General features: G+C 33.0%; 1 protein-coding gene across 1 annotated transcript in view; it reads left to right on the top strand.

Annotated features, from left to right (window-relative positions):
* Window positions 1-24,743, top strand: part of LOC129753917 (opsin-3-like) — a 112,930-nt gene that overhangs the window by 75,108 nt on the left and 13,079 nt on the right. Inside the window, exons 3-4 of the mRNA XM_055749768.1 lie at window positions 6,962-7,121; window positions 24,334-24,529. Of these exons, the coding sequence (XP_055605743.1) occupies window positions 6,962-7,121; window positions 24,334-24,529 (356 nt within the window). The remainder of the gene's footprint in view (window positions 1-6,961; window positions 7,122-24,333; window positions 24,530-24,743) is intronic.

Below are 24,743 nucleotides of genomic sequence, written 5' to 3'. Positions count from 1 at the left end.
TAAAAACAAGATTCACCAAGACTTACTCAAAAGATGTTGGTCACACGATACATAGACAAATCGTGCAACGTTGCAGGGTCCTGCGTACGCGTCGCTCGCGTAGGTTGAGTGTAACTCTTGCACACGATTGGACCCGATCGCAAGTTGTAACACACCGTGATCGGGGAAACTCGAGACTTGTACACTTTGGGATTTACCTACATCTTGTTGCAACCACTCCCAAAGTTCGGCACTTATTGGTTAGGAAGGATGGCTAGGATTTGTTTTGCTCTCGAGTTACCCAACCGCCGTGTATGGATAGATACAAAAAAAAACATACGCACGGGCGTTGTTCTATGAGAAATTTGTTTGGAACTTTTTTAATCTTCCCATGCCGTTTGCAAAGTTTCCGTTAAAACTGATGTCGTTTTTTATTTTATTCGTAGTTTGTAGTCGTTCCACTTGCCATAGAATGTGTTCAATTTGTATGATGTTAGATTTATTGGGTACGTAATTTATTCTTGTTTCTCAACATTTAAAAACTGGTTCAATATGTTTTAGTGCAAACAACTTTAAACAGTCTTATTGTATTAAACTGATTTTACAATAATTGTAATTGTTAAGAATAAATTTATACTAAGGTGCATAAATGCGCAAGGATTCAACGGAAATTTTGACCGCTACCGTCAAACGCAGGGCTAGAAGTTGGTCACTTTTTAGTAACTTTGTCACTTTTTTAGGCTGGTCACTCACAAGTTCCTTTTTTGAAATTTGGTCCCTAAAGTCACTTTTTTCCTTACAATTGAGCTTATTTTTTTTTAACTTTTTCTACTCATTACTCATTAATTATTAATTAATGATAATAATTCTCAACTTAATTTATATAAAATCAATCAAAATCTGTACAGTGGACTAAATCACATGGCAGGAAATATTCCATGCTTTCAAAGCTCTTGGTTGTATTGAAAGGAAGGTAAACTTGTGAAAAGTGACTCAATTGAATCGAAAAGATCAGATATTTTATTTCTAAGTTCCCTTATGTCTAGACATTTTCGAATCATTTAAGAGATTGGTAGATATACATAGATTTCAAACCCATTTTGAAGGTTTCGATAACTTTCAGTAATTTTTGTACCCTTTAAGGGGTTTACTGTTATATTTTCTACAATATTCCAAAAAGGTGTTTCTTGGATGGATATAATATTTCTGAGGTTTTTCTTGGATCTGGTAATTTTTTAAAGAAACTGTCGTGTTAAATCATTTTTTTTTTCTAGTAAGTCTTTCTAATGATTGATATGTGAATCATGTAATAAAGTCTGCAGTGAATCTCTTTGGAAATGTTCCATTTTTGTAAGTAAATTATCTTTGAGTTAGTTTTAAATTTGAAAATTATATTCTACCTTGCAGATAAGTCTCGTAAAAATGTTTAGCCTTTTTTGTGTTATTATCATCTTCAGTCAATTTTTCGCTAAGCTTTTTTAAGTCATTGTCAATATTCTGTCAACATTTTGTCCTTTATCTTTTTTCAATCCTCTATCATTGTTTTGTCACTTTTTCATGAACACCTCCCAATTTTTAATTTCATGGCTGTTTCATGAAATGAAATTTCTGTAAATGTAAATCTTAACTCAATTTCAAGTAAATTCTTTAAACTGTTCGTTGAACATGTGCTGGTTTTTTATTTGCATTTGTAGATCTCTCACATGTAACAATTTTGTTGAAAATTTTTGGTTTCTGTAAATTTATTTCGAATTATTAACTATTGCAATAAAGTTATCTATTAATGATTACAAAATTATGATGACATAATTTTTCGCATCTAAAGCTAATTTTTTAAACTTTTTTATTTTAACATAAAATTTTAAAAATCGAGCAATAAATGTACAAATTTTAACATTTTTCGATGCCGTAAAAAACTTTATTCAGTATGACGGATTGGCTTGATAACATTACCTACAAACTGTTTACTGGTTTTCTCATGCTATTCCAACACTGTTTGTGTGAAAATATTTTTCGAGCAATCACTCAATTTTTTTAAATAAATATTTTTATAATTCAGTTAGGTGTCTGGGGTAAAATGCAACAAAATGCAAATAAAAGAAACACCTTGTAAATCTCGTTTCCAGGTGCTGGAATATGAATGTTTTGCATCACGCGTTTGTAAACAATGAAATTTCTTTCATCCAGATATGCATTTTTTTGATTTCAGCTTGTAGAATTTTTCATAGAAATATTTAATCCCTAAATGTATGCACACTCCTTATTTCCAGAAAAATTAGTTTTTACAGATCAAAAAATTACTGCAATTCATGTTTTCATGTGTCATGTTCCTAAGGCATCGCAAATATATTAAAGACTATAAATTTCCATACATGTTCATAAGATTTTTCATTAAAATCAAAGTTTGTTGCAAGTTACCCCATTTTCTAAGGAGGGCTAAAATCGCATTTTTTTAGAAAATAAAGATAACTAAAGAAACCAATATTTTTTCTAACTACGCCAATTTGAAGTGCCATCATCTTTAAAACTTTTGGTGCATTAGAGGGAGGATTAACTGTCAACATAAATTTTTTAGAAGCCATTTAAGTTGAAAATTTTTGCATGTTTGCCCCAGTTGACGGTATTTCAGAAAATTTGGTTAAAAAAAAATTAGAAAAAAACATCCATTCATTGCTTTGCTTCACTGTATCTCATTTAATTTAATATTTTGTCTATTTTATTGGTTTTACCAAGTTTGCCAATGTTGTGAATTTTTTTAATTTTTCCAATAGGTATATTTCCTCTATTTTATCAATGCTGTCAATTTAGTCAGTTTGTTTACTTTTGTAATTTTTTTTTTTCAATTGATTCCAGTTGAAGCAGTTTATTTAGTCCATTTTTTTCAAATTCATTCAACTAATTAATTTGGTCATTTTGATGGTTTCTAAAATTATGGTCATTTATAAGTTCTAATATTTTTGTCATTTTTAAAATTGTTGTCAATTTTCACAATTGGGTCAATTTTGTAACTTTGGAAACTATGAAAAAAATATCAATCTGTCTATTTTGTCTTTTGTGATACTTGAATTTTTTTCTTCAAATTTTGACGATTAAGGAAGTTTTGTCAATTTTTATTTTCTTCTACATTTTGAGCATTTTGTTGAATTTTTTAAATATGACCCATTCCAGCATGTGGTCACAACGTTTGCAACGTTCATATCACACTTTAAAAAAACATACCTCTAAATTAAGAATTTAATTTGCTACAATATGAAATCAAAAGAATGTTTCTTGAACAAATAGTTATCCAAAATTAAGCAAAAGAAATCGTAACGTCACAACGCGCCACTTTTCAGTTTTTTAACAAAACCGCATTTTTCTGCTCTTCTCTCCGATCAAATTTTAATGAAAATTTCAGAAAATTATCGATTCATTACAATCAGCGAATCTCTGTAGTATCCTAAGGATCCATTTCGATAAGGATTATGGTAAAAAAAGATATTGTTTTCAAAAATTAGCTTCTGGTGGGTCAATTACAAAAAAAAATAGATAAATGATCGTTAATCGACGCTCATATACCTATTTAAAAGCTTAATAACTGTTTTATGATAACTCTAATCGAAATGCGTTCTTCAGATGAAATATTGTCATAATTAAAGCTTAAAACATTCAAGTTAAAAGACAAATCGGTTTATAAAGTTCAAATTTATTGGTGAAAAACTGTTTTTTTTTTGTTCTTCCCGAACAAAATCCACGTAATTCTATACAAACTTCAGGTTTCCAAAATATACTCTGGCCCCAATTTTGCATGGAACCCTGTGCTAGTGCCTTCATTTTATTGTTTTGTTATACTTTCAAAAGTCTCTCCGTGGGATTTAATGTGAATACGGGGCTCGATTTGGATTTTCTAGTAATATTCTTTGAGTTTAAAGTTTCAATAATGGACAGTTAAACAAAAAAAAACTTCTGAGAAATTTATTTTCCATCAAAGTCTTATGAATTTGTTCGAAGGAAAAAATGTATCTATAAAATTTACCATGTAAAAAGATTTTTGAATTTTGTTTGCATTTAATCCATGGATACTTAGTTTTTTTGTTTGAACATAATGTAAGCAAGAAATAGAAGCAATTAGCGCGATTTTTCATTCTAATATAGAAGATCATGATCTTTTTGCAAGCATTTTATTCAAGCCACAGATAACTATCTGCAGTCACAACGCTTAAAAATACATACCTTTATCACAGGTTCTAGAACGTGAAGTTGCTGTGGTTATTCTTAATCTAATAGGTATCATGTTTAAAAAATGTCCTTTTACAATCATTTTGCAATTTTTTTATATAGTTAGTTTTTTGACAAAGTTTTGTTTGAAATATAGAGTAATTGTTGAAATCAGTTAATTTTCATACTAAAGTTCTTAAATTTCAACAACAACAAACTCAATTCTAAAAAAAAGGTATTTTATAATGGAAAATGAAGCTCAAGAAATAGCCATTCTAATGCTGTACAAATAATGTAAAATAAAAATCGGTTCTCCAGTTGAGAGGCGCTTGGAATGGGTCAAATGTTTACCTGTTGCTATGGTCATCAAACAGAAACTGCCCACCCTCTTCCCACCCACAATCGGAGGGATTTTTTTTCAACAGTACAGCAATAACACTCCATGTCGCTATCTTTCTACATAATTGCGAACGAATCGAATCCAACGACTAACGAACGAACGACCAAGCAACATACAACAGAGCAGGATCATTCAAAAAATCATGATTATGAACACCATGATTCGATCCGGTCGCAAGTTGTAACACACCGTGATCGGGGAGATTCGGGAGTTGTATACTTCGAGATTCGTAGCTTGTCGTAACCACGCGCAACAAGGTTTATAATAGATATGGGATAGCGTTGCGAGTGCACGCAATAGGATTTTTTCTGTTCTTGCATCTTCGAGTCTCTGGTAACTCTCCACTCTCTGAGATCTCTCCATGCAACATAAGCAGAACACAGGGCGTCGCCTGCCAGTAGCAATTGGAACGAGTCCGAATGTTGGTCGTTCGTTGCTCAAAATCGTTAGAAGCGATTTTTTTCCATCGCTGCCCTGGATAGAATCATCTTCGGTACCGATGATACACGATGTTTTTGGGGCGCATAATTGCCGTTTAAGCCAGCAGCATGGTGAAGCCTTTTTTGGAGCTTATGGTGGTTCAAATTGATCGATTCGTTCCAGAACAGACAGTGCGTTTTAAACTGGTTTACCTAATCTAAAAGTTCGACTAGTCCATTTTTAGCAGCTTTACTATTTCAGTTCAATTAGAAATTAAATAAAAACTTATATTGAATACAAATGATTTGTTTCCACATCAAAATTGGATTGTTTTAGGCTATTCATGATTTCAACAAAAAAAAATCCTTGTATAATTGACGTATCAAATCTCTGGTTCCAGACAATTTGTCTGTCTGCGATTTATCTTACCAGATGCTCACCAGACTTTTTGACATCGTCATCCAATTGTCTGATTGAAAGCTATTAAATGATTCATAATCGTTTGCGTGGCTGTAAGTATGGCAAAAAGAAAGAAAAAACCTGTAGATACCTACGCGAAATTTTCCAGCCAGAGTGGGTGGGGGTCTTCAGTATAAATTAAGGCGTTTAATGCCGGCCAAAGCTCATTCTGATGACAGATGAATGGATGGATTGTCTCGGTTTCGTCGTTTATAGCGCTGTATTGTTCAGAACATCATTTTACGCACTCGGACTTTTTGAAGTTTATTCATGAATATTGGAACAGCAAACACTTCATTCATGAGGTGTTTATGTTTTATTCATTGCCATGCATGTAATGTCGTCGTAATCTGTGGGTGGGTACAAGCATAAGTACGCGCGTAGGTTTCCGTCCCATTCATGTTCAAGAATAAAGCCATATTTGGATTTATTTTTTTTTACAGAAGAATATGTTTGTCGACCTTTTGGAGGTAGAATTTTAGATAAGGCAGTGGTTGGAAAAGTTAGAGCAAGGTGTTGATTCTAAAAAAATATGTTTTTGTTTCCTTCCATGATTTTAAACCCAAAAATATTTTCAATTTGTAATAATCAAGTTTATGATCCGGAAAATTGGCTCTTCGGCGTCACAGGTTTTCCAACACATTCCCAAAGGTTTCGTACGATTTCCTGTTCTCAACCTAGTTTGTTTTGGCCGGCCGAAATATCGGTTTCTCCGAGAAGATGTCCTTCCTTCCAGGAAATGGGTAATTTATTTCATCTCTCTTACAGACGGTAAATTTCATCTTTGTGTCGACGCAGAAGCACAAATCGATGATGGTTCACCCCGAAATGTTAAAGTCCCTCGACGTTTAGATTTGATTCCCATTTCGCGCAACCGACTTACAACATTACCAACAACTTTTTTTCAAATGGTATTCTGGCCTTTTTAAGGGTTTCAAGTTACCGGGAAAAGGCTTTAACTTTTTAAGCACCTTTTCGGCGATCGTCAACTGAAACCAATGAATTCTAGAAATCCACGAGGTAAGCTGATATTTTTGGAAGCTTTTTTGGGTTCCATTTTTTTCTCTCTGCAAAAACGTGGTATACTTTTTTCCTTGTGTGACCCATCGAAACCCGATGGGATGCCCTGGGGGCTGACCCATTTGGATAGAATTCCGTTTCTGAGAACTTTTCACTGCTTGATTTCTAGGTATTTGTCTGGGAAGGATGGCAGCATTAATGCTGCCTATCATATGAGTTTTTTTTTCTGGGAGGTAAGTCAATCAAACTCACCAGTAAGCTGACAGAAACTCAGAGTTGATTTTTTGTTTTATTGAGACAGGTGTTCAGTGGAAAACATTCATTTCATTTTTCATCTGGTGCAATATTTTGATTAATAAAAACGTCAAATTTTCAACTCTCACCGTATTCCAGGCTAGTTGGGGCCACTCTAAAGCACATTCCAGCTTAAAACTATTCGAATTTTGCATACATTTAACACACCTTTTTTTCGCGTGCTTTTTCCAGCTCTGGACCCCGATGAATATCATCCTGTTCAATTTGGTTTGTTCGGATTTCTCGGTCTCGATCATCGGCAATCCGTTCACGCTGACGTCGGCCATCTCGCATCGGTGGATTTTCGGGGCCCAGATATGCGTCGCTTACGGTTTTTTCATGTCCCTGCTGGGTGAGTATTAGCTAGTTTAGTAAATGCTGAAATTTAATTAATTAAAACCAAACACACAATTTCCAGTTTTTTTTTTAATTTTATTGTTTATAAATCCATTGTGCCAAATTTTTTTAGTACAGCTTCAAAGAATCTTTTCAATGCTTCTTCCGGTAGCACTACCGGAGTTCCGGAACCGTCAGCCGCAGCAGCCACTTTTGTTGGTGGGGAAGAACAGGAAACGAAGTTTTCTTGCGTAACGAAAAACACACCTACCAACAGAAGAAAAAAGACGATATTCCTGTTTTTTATCATTTTGTTTCTGCCTCCTCAGATCAACCGAACAAAAACGTTCGACAACTTGTGACTGTCGAAAATAAGATTCCGAATGAGGAGATAACTAACAATCGCAACACTTCGCTTCCAATGCTTTATTTTTTTGTTCGCTACAAAGTGATTGGAGAGTAAATATTTAAACGTTTATAATTTGACCAGGTGAATTATGTCCTTCATCTAAATAATAATCTTCTCTTTGGAATATACTTTGGTTTTGCCTGGCAAAAATCTTTCTGTTTGATTAGTATTCTAGAGGCTTGGCACCCCAAATAAAACTGAACAAATTGACAGATGGAAATCAGACACCCTCGGAAGTTTTGGCTCGTTTAAATACCTTTAGAGGGTTTCGTTCTGTCTAAGAACGATTTAAAATTAACAGCATTATATAGGAGAAAATCCAATTTTATAGCCTTCTTTTACAATCATTCAATACAAAATTAGATTCCAGTCAATCATAGGCTACAGATAAAATTTGCGATCGAAAAACTATTCACAAGCTTAAGCACAGACTTCATTTGTGAGGATTTTGTCCACTTTTTTCCAGTCTTGTGCAAATTTTTCGATATAATCTGTCGGCTTCATATAATTTCTCAAAAACGATTTGATAAGATCCCAAAAAGTTTCAATAGGTCTCGTATTTAAAAAAAAAACGAACACAAACACATACAGGATCTCAATAAAACTTGATGTTTCCCCGAAGAGATTCCTTTTACTTAACCCTTAACTTATATCTTCCGTGGATATGATGGCTAGCATCTTAAGTACAAATGATAAAACCACCAACTCAAAGAAAGTGTACTATGTATGTCGTAACCCGGGATTTGATCTCATATCCGTTGGCTTAGGAGACATGAAGGCTATCCTCTACGCCACGGGCTGCGGCTTAAAAAAGCCAGATAAGGATAACGATAAGATTAAAAACATAGAAATATTCATGTTAAGAGAATCACTCAATGATATTTTCAACTTAACTATGAGATCGTTTTCTCGATAATTTGAGAATGATGATTTCGAAAATGTGATGCTGACTTTAGGATATCAACTTCAGTAGATGATAAAATTTTGGTTAAATTAGTTGAAAATATTTCAATACGAATTTCAAGTCTGAAACAGAAATTGAGATCGAACTTCAATAAAGAAACTCTGTACTGTCGATTGGTCGAATTTAGGCATCTACAGGTTTTTTTAAAGATTTTGTTTTCAAAAAATAGGTAAGGGAAAAGGGTTTTAGAATTTATAAACCAACGGAAATTTCAATCATAATAATCGAAAAGTGAAAAGTTATAATAATACCCGGTATAAACCCAGATACTTCCCATGTAAAATTCTGAAATGTTTATCATAAAGCATCTCTGTTTTCTCTTAGCACTGTGAGCCAATTTTTGCGAAGTTAGCTGCTATTTTAGTGCAGTAAGCATTACTTGGAAAATTATCGTCATAATAAACATTATTATTGTACAAGACGTTTGTATGAAAATGAGGCGATGTTTTCTTTAATTTTCCCGTTCTGTACAGAATATCCTGATGGTGAAGAAGTGAAGAAGTTCTCCCGCATTTTGCGGACTAAAAATATCAAAATCTTGGTATTGAATTTCAAAATTGTCCATCCAAAATCTGGACAAATATAATGTGAACCGAATTCGAAACAAAAATTAAAAAGAATATGAGGCAAATAGATAAATTTTATTTTTTTTTAATCGAAACTTAACAGTAAGGATATTCTGTACAGAACGGGGAAAAATAAAGAGAACATCTCCGTTCAACAGTGACGAACCTGGCGGAATTCGTTTCTCGAACTTCTCAATGGATGATGCAGGGATCACAAGTTGATACCATATATACCGACATGTCAAAAGCTTTTGACGTGATCGACATTAATGCTCTCCTATGTAAATATGGAATTACCGGTACTTGCCTGCAGTGGATTGGTTCATACCTAACAGAAAGAGTACAATTCTTGAAGCTTGAGAATGCGAGATCCACTCGGTTAACAGTGGTGTGCCACAAGGGAGTCACTTGGGACCCCTTCTTTTCATCACTGTTATGAACGAGTTTCCCGTAGTGTTTAGTGACGTGTATGTTTTGATATACGCAGATGATCTGAAAATGTTCCTTCCAGTTCGAAACCCCAAGGATTGCTTGACTCTACAAAACGCGGTATATAGGTTTTCTGAGTGCTGCAGCGCATTTGGATTGAAAATTAATGCCTCAAAATGTAGCACGATAACCTTTTCTCGGATGATGAATAACATCTTGCACGAATATCGTTTTGAAAACAACAGTATCATTGCTAGAAATACGCCAGTATAGTGTGGCAGCCATACTACAATATACATATAAACAGAATAGAACGAGTCCAAAAAAGATTTCTGAGATACGCCCTAAGGAAGGCCCCCCTGGTTGGCATGACGAGATGCCGGAATATCGAGCATTATGTATGCTGTAGGATTGGATGCCCTGGAAAATCGTAGGAAATCAATCGACGTGTTGTTTTTGAAAGATCTAACCAGTAGAAAATATTTTTCACCGTATTTGTTGTCACAAATCTCACCTAACGAAGGACGTAGCAGTTTGCGCAGCATAAGATCGTTTCAGCTAACAAACCGTATCCAGAATTACGCTCGGAATGAACCCTATTTATAAAATGATGGCGCTCTACAATGCTCATGCTAATGTAATAAAGCTAGAAATGTCCAGAGAACAAATCAAAAATAGATTTAATTTAGCGTATTTTTTAATATTTTGTTAAGACTAGTCAAGATTAAAGGCTGAAGCCTAGGATCCAATAAATAAATAAAGAAATTATTATCTCCTCATTTTCATTCATGAATTCATAATTTTTCTTAGATTTTGAAAAATCTCAAAATTAAAAAAAAAATCTAGTAAGGGAACTTCCATTCAACATTTGTTATATATTATGACTGAAACACAATTGTGAAATATCGATAATAGCAATTTTATTTAGAGAATTGATTCCAACTGTGTAAGTTGAAATTTCGGGGACATTCTACTACAGGAGACGACCTGGCGTATCAAAGTTATACTGGTCGCCTCGGTAAAAATAGGATCTTGCAATAATACTAAAACAAAAAATTGAAACTGATTATTAATTTAAAGCTATCATAATAAACAAACAATTTCAAACCCATAATATAAAAGTTTATAATTTTGCTATTTAAATCATTTTCAACAGAAAAAGAATTGAAAAAAAAGTTATTCTTTTTTAAATTAAAAATCAAATGCTTTAAAAATTTATTACGTAGCTCAAATTTCTGAATTACTTAGCAGATGGCCAACAAATTGAAACGTTATAAGGTGTGAAAAGGTTATTACCTTTTTTGTTTGAATAACGGAGAGGAAAAACTAGACAACTAGAAAATGTTTTAAGTTATTATGAAAATGTTATGAAGAGATTAATCACCGTATTAATTACACTAGTTTACAGCATTTTTGAACTCAGTAAACTGAAGGTCATTTCTAATGTAAAATCGGGCGCTGAATCCGAAAATGAAATTGAAAAAAATCTCAGTAGAACCGTTTTTGAGTTATGCTCCAAATATGAAATTTCGGAAAAATTAAAAAAGCTCTTGTACTTAGATTGAAATATCTCGGACGGCATAACAGTAATTTGAAATCCTTTTTTTGCATATTGAAGGTGAATAAATTTTCTATCGATCACTTGAACACAGTTTTTGCGTTTGACCAACAGTATTGTTGATATTAGTGACTTTATGAGAAAAAAATTTATAAAAATACGCATTTTTTTAGAGAAAATTTTATTTAAACGAAAGTTTTAGACTCTATGGTAGCATTTAAAAAATCTGATTTTCTTTTGCGCTTGAATGTCAATTTCAAACAAAGATTTCAAGTGGTTATTTATCAAAATCGGTTGAAATATGAGGAAGTTATGGCTACTTTACCATAATAGTATTTTTTGGAGTTTTTAATAATTTAACGAACCGCAGTACACTTATCATAGTATAGGAAGAATGAAACATGATAAATCTCACTCGCTCCAAGTCAAAATTATTTATTAGCTTACCAGAAGGTCACATGCCAAGTTTCAGGAAGATCTGACCATAGGGAGGGGTTGCTAAAGTCTCAAACGTGAATAAAATTTTGAGGTATTTTGCCCGGAAGGAACGAAAAATACTGGTTTTTCATCAATAACTTTTTTCATCACTAGCTGATTGTTTTTTATGGTTGATTTTCTTAAAGCCTAAGTTGCGACAAATATTTCACTCGAAGACTGTAACTCGATTGGATTTGAAACAGAAAAGTTATTGCGGTTCAAAGGCCGCAAATTTTGTCCAACTCGCAATGAGTACTTTTTACCCATTGCGTTTTATACGACTATTTTCGACCAAAATACAATCTTTGAACCGCAATAACTTTTCTGTTTCAAATCCAATCGAGTTACAGTCTGCGAGTAAAATATTTGTCGCAACTTAGGCTTTAAGAAAATCAACCATAAAAAACAATCAGCTAGTGATGAAAAAAGTTATTGATGAAAAACCAGTATTTTTCGTTCCTTCCGGGCAAAATACCTCAAAATTTTATTCACGTTTGAGACTTTAGCAACCCCTCCCTATGGTCAGATCTTCCTGAAACTTGGCATGTGACCTTCTGGTAAGCTAATCAATAATTTTGACTTGGAGCGAGTGAGATTTATCATGTTTCATTCAAGGATGGTCTAAATCCACTCGTTCACTCAATCGCGATACACTCTTCAACGATTCACTCAAGCGCTCTTTCGGATCTCGCGAATCTTTATCTGAACCGAACGCTGGGGGAAGAAGAATAACGTTGATCGAATCTGATTGTGAGTGCTGCTGGTTTTGAACGTTGGGCGCTTGCATACGGGTAGGTTTGAATCATGCAATGATGCAATCATCGACTTTCCTGGCTCCAGATATTCGTTCGCTGATCCGATTCAACTGGTTCAACTGAAAGAAGGAATCGAATCGGCAAATGATTGGCCCGCCGTTCGTTCAGATATCTTTCAATCGCCGCACACAGTATTTAACAAAAAAAATCATTGCGGCCAAACGGTACACGGTAGACATTTCAATTCTTCGCAACATGTTCATATTTTTTTATGATCTTTCTTATTTTCAAAGAAAAAACTGATTTTATTGCCAAGGGATATGGAAAAAAAGTTAAAACTTTGATGTACCGTAAACTAGGGGAACTTTGATCAGTGGGGTAACTTTGATTAACATGATTTTTTTGCAGAAAATCATCATTAACTTAGTATAAACATAAAATATCTGCAAACTGTTTACTACTTTTGAAAGCCTATGAATTGAGCTACAAATAAGCTAAATTTGGTTTTTATAAGAAGATTTTTTATATGACTTAAACTATAATTTCAAACTCTCAAAATATCTCGTTTTTTGAAGGCTCACAAACAAACATCTCTTCTGATCAGATTTAAGCATTTAGGAGCAAATGGGTTGGTTATTGCGAAAGTTCAACTTTTTTCTTGTTGTAAGTTTAGTTTAAGTGTTATTTTTATGGTCATTTGATGATAGTTTTTGAAAAGAAAAAAAAAGTCATTTTCCATGAAAAAGCCCGAGAAGAAACAATGGCTAAAATCCTATCAAATGGTAAAGTTTGAAGAAAAAAATGAACATGGGAACAGAGCGAGGATTTAGGGAATTGCATGAAGATAAAATTTAATTTGTTTTTAAGGTAAACAAAATATTGAGAATTGTTTATATTTTTGCCCCTAAATGTATGCAGCAACATTGTCCATCTTTTGAGTATATTTGTTTAGAGATAAAATTTGAAAGCAAGTTTAAATACATTTATCAAATTTGGGAACGTTTGTGGTAGTAATAGAGAACACTATCAAATTTTTTTTTTTGAAAATTAAGGTTTTTAGTCAATAATCAACTTTCCCAAAGATCGCTAGAAATTTTGACTTTTGAGAGAAAAGTTATTGAAGTTTTCTTTTTGAAAATTTTGTTCAAATTTGCAAAAACGGGTTTTGTAAGTTGTTGAATGAGCTCAAATATTCATCGTCAAATATTTAATGACTTCCTTGAGTGATGTGAGGAATAGGTGTAATCAAATTTTTTGGGTCTATTGCATAATTCAATTTTTATTTTAAGTGTTGTATCTCTGAAACAACAACATTCAATGAGATATAATTGATTGATTAAAAAAAAATCTTTCCATGTGTTTCCATATACGCTTGTTTGTTTATCAGTTATCAAAAATCAATTTTACCCAAAACTGACCGATTTTAAAATTTACACACGCCATTTCACCAAAACTAGAGGAGAGAGACTAAATTTGACAAATGTTTTGAATTTTAAGACGCAAAATTTTTCCAAAATCCGTTTTTGAAACAAAGGTACCAAAAATGCTGTTTCCTTGTGTTATTTGTTAATATAAAAATGAAGATTAGTTTGGATTAAAATTTGTTCAAATTTGAAACTAATCATGAGTTTTTTTTTTCATCACTAAAGGCTAAATTTTGATGAAAAAATAACAACACTATGAAAAAAAATTGGCAAATGTGGTAAATATATGAACAATGAATGTATGATGAAAACATTATAAACTTATGATTAAACCATCGCAAAGTTTAGACAAAAAATTTACAAAAAAAAAATTAACAAAAATATTCAAAATTCTATTAAAACTGCGCCACAGAAAACCATCACAGTAGTTTTGGTTCAAATCACAGAATTCGAGATTTTTTTTTCAATCAAAAACATAGTTATTTTTTTGGAAACCTTGGGCTTGAATAATCAATTGTTTCTTGTCTTAAATCATTCTTGATGGAGCCTTGAACTTGCTTAAAGAATTGAAACTTTTTTTTGTAATTTTTCATGTATTTTTCAATACATGTTAACAAAAACAGTCGAAAAACGGAAGAATACACAAAAAAGTTATGAAGTATTTAATGTTAATAATTGGAGATATTATTTTAATAATAAGATGAACAAGTTTTATAACCTCTTTTCACCGATAATGAAAATGAATACATTTCTTTTTTCATTACATTTATACCCATCATCTCTTAAGCTGATGTATACACATTTGTAAAAATCGAAAATGGGTAATATTTTGCTTTAAAACGGTTTTTGATAAAAGTAGTTTCTGAATTATCAATTTCATAATTCAAACAACAAATCAAATGTATTAATGATACTACTCATCATAAAAAAGGATCCATCTAATGCTGACGCTCGAGCTACTTTCAGAAGCCCCCGAACGCAGGCAACAAAACTGTAGCAAATCCAACTTTGCGAGCAGAACGAATGATCGGATGCGGTCGAAAGAATTGCAATCATCAATCGCTCGCTGATGATATTCGTCTGCGATTCTTCTGTGCAGAATCATCTTCCAAAGCAATCGCTTGATGATTGGATCATAGGATGGCAGACAGGCAACCCAATCGCCTCCTGAATGAACTAAAGAGGTTGGCCTGAAAGTCCGATTGGTTCGCTCAGTCTAAAACTTTCGTTGAAACAAAATTTTCTCTAAAAAAATGCGTTTTTTATAATTTTTTTTCTCATAAAGTCACTAATATTAGCAATACTGTTGGTCAAACGCAAAAACAATGTTCAGATGATCGATAGAAAACATATTCACCTTCAATATGCAAAAGAGGGATTTCAAATTACTGTTATGCCGTCCGAGATATTTTAATCTAAGTACAAGAACTTTTTTAATTTTTTCGAAATTTCATATTTGGAGCATAACTCTAAAACGGTTCTACTGAGATTTTTTTGAATTTCATTTTCGGATTCAGCGCCCGATTTTACATTAAAAATGTTGGTCAGCTAATCAAGTTCACGATTTTTTTAAAATTTTGTAAACTAGTGTAATCATTTAAAAAATCATTTAAAATCTAAATCAATTAATTTCAGTTAGTGATAAAGGTATTAAAAAAATGAGAATTAAATTTTGCATTTTGCAGCTCAAATCAGAACTTTCATTATTGAGAAATTTCTCAACTCTTCCGCAATGCTTGCACGTGATTCATTAACTATTTTGTTATTTGAAGATACCAGAAACTATCTTCGACGCAGTTTTTTTTTTTCGATTATAGTCGTTTTAACATTCTTAAGTCGTTTGCGACATATCAACGATGCAGTTGGTGAACAGCCATTAGAAAACTTATCCGGTTCAACTGTGATCGATGTTTACTCTTGGACTCGAACTCACGGACATCGGCTCAGGAAGCGACTGACTTGCCAACTGAGCTATATCCCAAGCCGCTTCTTCTACGCAGACAACATGGCTATTTGAAGACAGTATACTGAACTCATCTCCAGTTCTTTTACACGTTTGAAATGTTTTTTATTCTCTGGGAAAAAATCGGATCATAGGGCCCCCAGCACCCCCCCACACCCCCGAGAAAAAGTGCCCCGAGCCCCTTGATGGCTTAGAAACAGATTTTGATTCAATAACATCTTCAAAAACAGGAAGCGTTGAAAATGAAAATGCTGAGAAAAAAGGATAAAATTTTAAACTTTGATAACCTGTCCTACAAAACATAAGTTTAAAATCAGAAGTAAAAAAAATGAAAAATAAATTAATTCAGATTTGTGAAGAAAACTTTTGAGTTTCATTTCTGATCTTTTATTCAACACCTCAATGAAAATCCAATCATTGAATCAACATTTAAAAAAATTGAATTACATATATGTTTCTAAAGCCACAATTTGAACATTGATGAGATAAAGCCGCTGCCCGTGGCATAGAGATCGAATCCCGGTCACGGCAAAGTAGGTACATTCTGTGGGTTGGTGGTGTAAGCATTTGTAAGATGCTAGTCATCATAACCTCGGAAGATGAAAGACTTAGTGTCAAGTTAATGGATTCTTTTCGAAGGAACTTCAAGTTTCATTGAGATCCAATATTTGTCTGTGATCGTTTAATACAATCAAAAAGTTATTTAAAGTAAGAAATAAAAAAAAAAGCAATTTCTTAACGTAAATTGAGAGTTTTCAATGCCTTTTTAAGTAACCCTAAATTTAAAGTTGCTGTAAAATAGAATTTGATGGATATTTTTAATATTCTAATTTTCTTTTTCTTAAACTTAATATTCACATTTTGACAAATATAATAAAATGTGAATTGAGAAGTTGAATCAAATAATTGAAGCTTTGAAAATTCACGAAATTTCGTACCTTTGGAAGTGTAGTTTGAAAACACTGCCATTCCATGTGTGCAAAATTGGTTTACGATAAAAATTACTTTCAAAATGATTGTAAAGAAAAAAGAAATAGACAATTGATTAAAATTTCTTGAAATACCACCACATTTCAGCAAAACATTCTTTGAAGTCGCAAATGCCATAGAGTGGTAAAACGATTATAATCGAAAAAAATCACTTTTAAGTTCAACCCAAAAGATATTCGAAATCAAAAAAATTGAAAATAATAAATTATAACGATAATTTTTGCCTCGGGAGGTAGACATTAAAATTAACATTTCTTCGAATATATAATGGTAATTACAGGGGAAAGGAATAAACAATAAATATCTGCGAATCGAAAAACAACGCACTGATCCACGTTCAATATAATCGAAACAGATATTAACGTATTCTTCGATTAATAACCCACTGTCCCTATTTACCGAACTTGGGGTATAAACAGAAAAAGCTGTTTAAAATTAATAGTAAAAAAATCCAAACTACTTTTTTTCTCCTTTGATTGAGTTTTGTTAAAGTCCACTTAAAATTATTTGACAGAAATATTACGAAAACTTTTTTACTGCTGTTCGAAATAATTACAATTCTAAAAAAAAAAATTAAAAAAAAAGCCAAAAACATTTTTTTTTATTTCATCTTGAAAATAAAAGCTAGAATTGTTGAAATAAGCATCAACACAAAATTTTGAAAAACCCATCAAGGCATGCAACGTTGTTTAAAAACCAGTATGATATTTTCCTTTTATCAAAATCTTGGTCAACACCTTGTGCAACATGCGTTGTAAAAAATGGCTGTTACATTTACTCAATTGAACAATTTTTATATCAAACTGCAGGTTCATGTTCAATCGGTATGTTTTGGGCAAAACGAAATCAATTTTTATTTCAAAATCGATGGATAAATATTTGCACATAAAAATCTTGAAACTAGTATTCCAAACTGATCACAATTTCAGAAAAAAATATTTTCAGCTCAAACTATGATTTGAAATTTTTATGATAGTTTCAATTCGAAACTTTTGTTCGAAATGTTTATTATCATATTCAAAAAAATATTCTACAAAAAAAAAAATATTTTTTTTGTCTTTATTTGAGAGGTTTTCAGCCGCAGGCTGGTTCGCCTCTGGAAATTAGTTTCAAAATCAGTAGATTTTTTTAAATTGAAAAACGACAAAATTAATTTTTAATTGTTTGATTTTTTACAGTCTACTCATCATTCTTTGGAGTCCAATATATTATTATATGGATATTAACATTCATTTAAAATCATTCCACAACTAACAGGATAATATTATTCTGTTACAGGAAGGATTTAATAATTTCTGGTGCATCTAAAGTAGAATATATCCCATTCAATTATATTTATTTATATTGCAAACGATAGATTTGAAATTCAACTAATATTTAAATAATAACTTTCAGTTAATATTTTCTTCTCTATAATTGTTATCAATTTAGAATTCTAGTTTCAAGATTTTTATTAGCCGTAAGTACCGTAATCCGGGGTAAAATTGTTCACTTTTTTCAATATTTTTCGAATATTTTTTCTGTTAAGGGGAATTTGGCATGTTTCATATTTTAAAAACCAGTACTGGACTCCTATGAACGTATAACATGGTTGCAGAAATTTATCAGACCACTTTCAATATGATTTAAAAATCGATTTCGTCTTTGTTTGGAATTTGATGCTTTTGGGTATCATTGATTAGTCTCTATTATGACGGTTTTAACGGTTTTAAGGGATACAAAACACCTTCATAACATTTACAAATGCTAGTTTATCAATTTCTAAGGCAGTTCAAAACAAACTTAAATGATATAAAATTAATCATGAATCTCTACAAAATTGAACACAACACGTGGCTCAAAGATACTAAATTTGTAACTTATGGTCTAGTGAATTCTGAGATATTCACTACTGAATTTCGGTATTTCTAGGTTTAGATTACTTCACGGTAAAAAAACAACATCTTTTTCGAAAATGTGTTAAACCCGAACAACAATACAATTCCAAAGATGGACAATGATGCTGCATAAATTAAAAGGCTAATTTTTTTTATCATTACTTATAAAATTTTAACTACAAAAAATGAAATTTGGTCTTTATTCAATTCTCTTGGCCCTAGCACTATTCCCCTTCAACTTTACCATTTGATGGCCTTTAGTTCTAGACTGGAATACTCTTGGAAAATGTTCCATTTTTTTAGATAACAAAAATTTGCCTCAAAATACATCAAAGCTACAGAAAAACTATACATTTACTAAGAAAAAAAGTTGAACTCTCACATAAATCAACCTGTTGGTTCTAAAAGCTTTGATTTCATCAGGAAAGGTGTTTGTTTGCGAGCCTTCGAAAAAATAATTATTCAAGATCTTGAAATTAAATTTTAACTTACATTAGAAAGTTTCAAAAACAAACCGATTTTTTCAGAATTTGAAAGTGGACTTGTAGGTTTTTAAACGTAAAACAAAGTTTTGAGATATTTTAACTTTAGACTTAGCTATTGATGATTATGTTGATGTTGATGTTCATGTTGATCAAAGCTACCCCAAAGCACTGCAGTGATCTATGTTGCCCTGGTTTCGGTATATATCTATTCATGAATTCATAATTTTTCTTAGATTTTGAAAAATCTCAAAATTAAAAAAAAAAAAAATCTAGTAAGGGAACTTCCGTTCAACATTTTTTATATATTATGACTGAAACATAATTGTGAAATATTGATAATAGCAATTATTTTTTTAGAGAATTGATTCTAACTGTGTAAGTTGAAATTTCGGGGACAATTCTACTACAGGAGACAACCTGGCATATGAAAGTTATAGTGGTCGCCTCGGTAAAAATAGGATCTTGCAATAATACTAAAACAAAAAAATTGAAACTGATTATTAATTTAAAGCTATCATAATAAACCAACCAATTTCAAAACCATAATATAAAAGTTTATAATTTTGCTATTTAAATCATTTTGAACAGAAAAAGAATTGAAAAAAAAGTTATTCTTTTTTAAATTAAAAATAAAATGCTTTAAAAATTAATTACGTAGCTCAAATTTCTGAATTACTTAGCAGATGGCCAACAAATTGAAACGTGATAAGGTGTGAAAAGGTTATTTATTACCTTTTTTGTTTGAATAATGGAGAGGAAAAACTAGACAACTAGAAAATGTTTTAAGTTATTATGAAAATTTTATGAAGAGATTAATCACCGTATTAATTATCGGTGAAAAGTGATGTCCTTTTTAGTAGAGATGTATCGAATATTCAGTCGGCCGAATATTCGCCGCCGAATATCGCCAAAAAACCGTTAAGCCGAATATTCGGATCACCGAATAGTTGGGCCAAGTATTCGGCCGAATAACCTGAATTGGCCGAATACTTATTTTTCAAATGTTATACAGTAACAGACTTGTCAAGTTTTTTAACCGATTTTGGATAATTTATGAAATATCCATAAGTACAAAAGCTACAAAATCATCAAAAATTTATGGTTCCAGTAAAAGATCTTACGTGTATCAGTGTATATTTCACTGTAGATAGCTTCATACTTGGATTATTTTATTCCAGATTTCTTTCATATATCCAGGCTTGTCCATAAATCCAATAAAGAATTCGAGGAAAGTCAAACCTGACCGGGATGGTTAGATATTGTAATGAAATTTTACGCATTTCACCCGGTTTTTTTTTTTCAGATTATTTGCTAAATCCAATAAATAGGGGAGAGTGGGGTATCGTGGGCCATGGGGAAACGTGGGCCACTTTTCATATCTCAGATGTGTGTTGAGATAAAAATCTCGAACCAACTGTCATCGTCGTCGCTTTGCGTGAGCATATATTCCTATATGTTGTTGACTGAAATACGCATCATATGCTTCTTTTATTTATCAAGCTAAAAAATGTTAGAAAAATTTTCTTTCATAATTAAAAATACACCTGCTAATGGCATCGATGGGGAACCTAAAGTTCATATAAAAAATATGCTCATATGCTTATGATCTTAGTTTTTTCATGATCTATCACGTGGAAAAGGAATTTTTGATGAAACATCAATAAGTCACACAAACGCAACCAATTTGCAAATCATAGCTTGTGGGGAATCGTGGGCCACACTTCTTGAACCACCTATATTTTTATGTTTTTATACACATTCAGAACTTAAAATACGTTTTCCCTATCTGTAAAGTTTTCTTATGCAAAATGAAGATTTATGAAAATTATTTTGTCCATCCTATATAAGGAATTATGCCAAAACGTTCGCGAGCCAGGTTTTGGAATCTATTCGATCATACACAGCTCTCTTTTTTATATCATCATCTGAAATTGCTTTAAAATAACGAAATGAATTATAAAATCACAGTTTTGGGTCAACTCATAAACTTTGCATGTTATTTGGTCAATTTGGATTTAGTGGCCCACGATTCCCCACCATTTTTCAAAATCCAAAAAATATTGCTTTTTTTAAAACAGTCAGAATTTGGGGAAAATAACTTTTTTAAATTAAAAAAAATACCTTATAATTCCTTGAAAATGTAGAAAACCATACCCAATTTATTTTCATTTTATCTTATATAATAAAGAAGTTATGGAACAACGAAAAAAAGTGGCCCATGATCCCCATCTCTCCCATACTTAAATTTCTCTTTGAAAATTTTTACCCAGCAAACATAAAATTGCATTAAAAATGATAACTCAAGTCATTAAAAACGTTACTGCGAATCGTAATTCCAACTAACGCAAATGAAAGTAAGGTTGCCAGATTGCCCGGTTTTACCCGGGTTTGCCCGGATATACGACACCAAATTTGAGTACAATCCGGCCCGGCCCGGTTGCCAGGATTTCATTGAAAAAGGCCCGGCTTTTGATCGGATTTTTTCACTTTATTTGGCAAATCGAACAAAAAAAAAAATGTTTTCTAATTTTTTTTATTAAGTTGATGGCTAACGAATGTCACAGCATAAAACGCAAACCAACAAGCTGAAACGACTATGGGAAAAAGGATACTACGCCAACAAACAGCATTAATAGAACACGAAGCAGCTATGCATCATCTGTTCGATATAGACAAAGTGAAAATTATCGACAGAGGTGACAATCAAGACAAACTATATAAGCTAGAAAGTTGTCACATAAAATCTACAAATTCTTCTATAAGTATTAAAAAGGACACAGACATCATACACATTTCATACAACAACATATTTCAGTGTCTCGAAGAATACGAAATAAGAGACCAAAACCAAAAAGACACAAACCAACAACCAGACTCTAAAAGTAAACCACAAACGCAATCATAAATTAAAAAACAACATAGAATAGTGTATACAGTGCAAGTATTTTGTTCATAAAAAGTGCTACAAAAACCAACAAGAGGCGAGAAAAAGAATTTTTAACCGAAAGTCACACATAAAATTATAACATAAAGGGTGATACGGTCAAAATTTGGTCAATATCAACTAGACGTTTTTCTTTCAATTTTGCATTCAAAAAACCTGAATACCCCTCATTTTGAAGGTGTGTGTGTGTGAAGAATGTTGCTCCTATTTTAATTTTGGAATTCACTCTTCAGTTGTTAAAATGCCGTTCAAGGAAGAAGAGCAGCGTATCAAAATTTTGCTCGCGCATCGCGAAAATCCGAGCTACTCGCACGCAAAGCTAGCAAAATCGCTAAAAGTTGCCAAATCAACCGTGACAAATGCAATTAAAGTGTTTGGGGAATGTTTGTCGACAGCCAGGAAGTCTGGATCGGGAGGAAATCCAAAACCGGAAGCCGCTGAGACGACAAAGAGAGTTGCCGGTAGTTTCAAGCGAAACCCTAACATCTCTCTCCGAAATGCCGCAAATAAGCTGGGTGTATCGTCTACAACCGTGCGTCGAGCCAAAAAACGAGCCGTACTATCGACTTACAAGAAGGTAGTGACTCCAAATCGCGATGATAAACAAAATACGACGGCCAAAGCGCGATCCCAGAGGCTGTACACAACGATGCTGACGAAGTTTGACTGCGTGATAATGGACGACGAAACCTACGTCAAAGCCGACTACAAGCAGCTTCCGGGACAGGAGTTTTATACGGCAAAAGGAAGGGGAAAGGTAGCAGATATTTTCAAGCACATGAAACTGTCAAAGTTCGCGAAGAAATATCTGTTTTGGCTAGCCATCTGTACCTGTGGCTTGAAAAGCAGTATTTTCATAGCTTCCGGGACTGTCAACCAAGAAATTTACGTGAAGGAATGTTTGAATAAACGTCTGCTGCCTTTCCTGTAGAAACACGGTTGTTCCGTACTGTTTTGGACGGATTTGGCATCTTGCCATTCCGGTAAAAAGGCCATGGAGTGGTACGCCTCCAACAACGTGCAGGTGGTTACCAAGGGCAAGAACCCTCCCAACACGCCAGAGCTCCGCCCAATTGAGAAATACTGGGCTATTGTCAAGCGGAACCTAAAGAAGACCAAAAACACTGCTAAGGACGAGCAGCAGTTCAGCGCAAACTGGCTTTCTGCGGCGAAGAAGGTAGACAAGGTGGCTGTACAAAATCTGATGGCAGGAGTTAAACGTAAGGCCCGGCAATTCGGATTTGGAAAAGCGGAAGCCTAACTGAATATTTTTCCTGAATTTAATACTAATTAAACTTGAAAAAGAAATTTAATTTGATTTTTTAAATAAACGATTTCACCGATTTACACGCGTTTTCCTTTGACCAAATTTTGACCGTAACACTCTTTACACAAAAATTCCAACACATTTTAAAATAGTTTGAAACAGAAACCGGCAGCAGTAAACGATACGCCGTATCAAACCGGACAAAAAAACGACAACTTTTTCGGTAAGAATCACTTAGATTCTGTAGACGTAAGCTTAATTTTGTAATAAATTTTAGTCCCTGATGAAGATCCTATAAGGATCGAAAAGTTGGATATGTAAAAATAAAGTTGTTTTTACTAAAAAACTTGAGACTGAAAACCGAGAATCAACCCACTGAAAGAGAACTTATGATCGGAGTAAAGGCAGAATTTCGAGTGTGCTTCTATTTTTTATTTTGCACCTTTTTCCATATTTTTGGTCCTCAACGCCAATTGGTTCATCATAAAAAAGTATGCTTATGCTTGAATTACCCGTTGAACAATTTAAAACAAATTGTAGGAGAAAATTTTGCCTATTGTCAATCTTTATTAGGATGGCAGCCAAATATACATTTTGTAGATTGGCCTCAATAACTGACCTGTGCCAAATTTCGGCTCCATCGGACTTGATTGAGAGGTGCCTCAAAGCGCTTAAAGTTTCGTATTTTCGACCCACAAAAAAATTATACCAGATTTTGACGTTTTATACATTTCTAAGTCATAGGTCTTCTTTAGACGGATAATTAATCTGATAATTCTTTTTAAGTTGAGAGACAAGAAAAAGGGTCGTCTTCAAACACTGTTGAATGTTTAATGCAATATTGACGAAAAAATGCATCGTATTCACATTGGCGTAACGCATTTTTTGCCGTTAGTACTGCCTTTTCTTTCAATAAAATATATAAATAATTTAAAAATGTTCCGATTTTCAAGGGGTAGATAGTTTATCATGTTTCGCATCCGCTCCTAAAGATATTTCTATTTTTTAAATTTGGCGTTCAGTTCGGTTTGGTTGAATCTCGACCATTTAACACATGTACAGAAAATTTCTCTAAAAAAAACGTTATGATATTTTTTTTCTCCTACCAATATCGTTGCAGGCATCACGTCAATTACCACGCTCACCGTGCTGTCCTATGAGCGGTTCTGCCTCATCAGCTATCCGTTCTCGTCCCGGAATCTGTCCCGGAGGGGTGCCTTGCTGGCCGTGCTCTTCATCTGGAGCTACTCGTTTGCCTTAACGTCGCCGCCCCTCTTCGGCTGGGGGGCCTACGTGCACGAAGCAGCCAATATCAGGTGGGTGGAGCGAATGAAAAAAAGAAAACATTATGGCGGAAAACTTTCCCCGGAGCATCACTGAATCAAACGGGGAAAATTATGATAACTAATTTCTTTGGCGAGGTAGGGGAGTCATGAAAAGTTATACATACTTAGTTGTCTAACTTCTAGGAAATACCACTGATTAGGGAAATCTAAACGTGAGTAACGATTTTGATACAGCATATGAAAC

The sequence above is a fragment of the Uranotaenia lowii genome, chromosome 3 (assembly GCF_029784155.1).
Source record: "Uranotaenia lowii strain MFRU-FL chromosome 3, ASM2978415v1, whole genome shotgun sequence".
In the NCBI taxonomy this organism is placed as follows: Eukaryota; Metazoa; Arthropoda; class Insecta; order Diptera; family Culicidae; genus Uranotaenia; species Uranotaenia lowii.
Note: the sequence above shows the minus strand (reverse complement) of the source record. Positions and strands in the feature narration are given on the sequence as shown.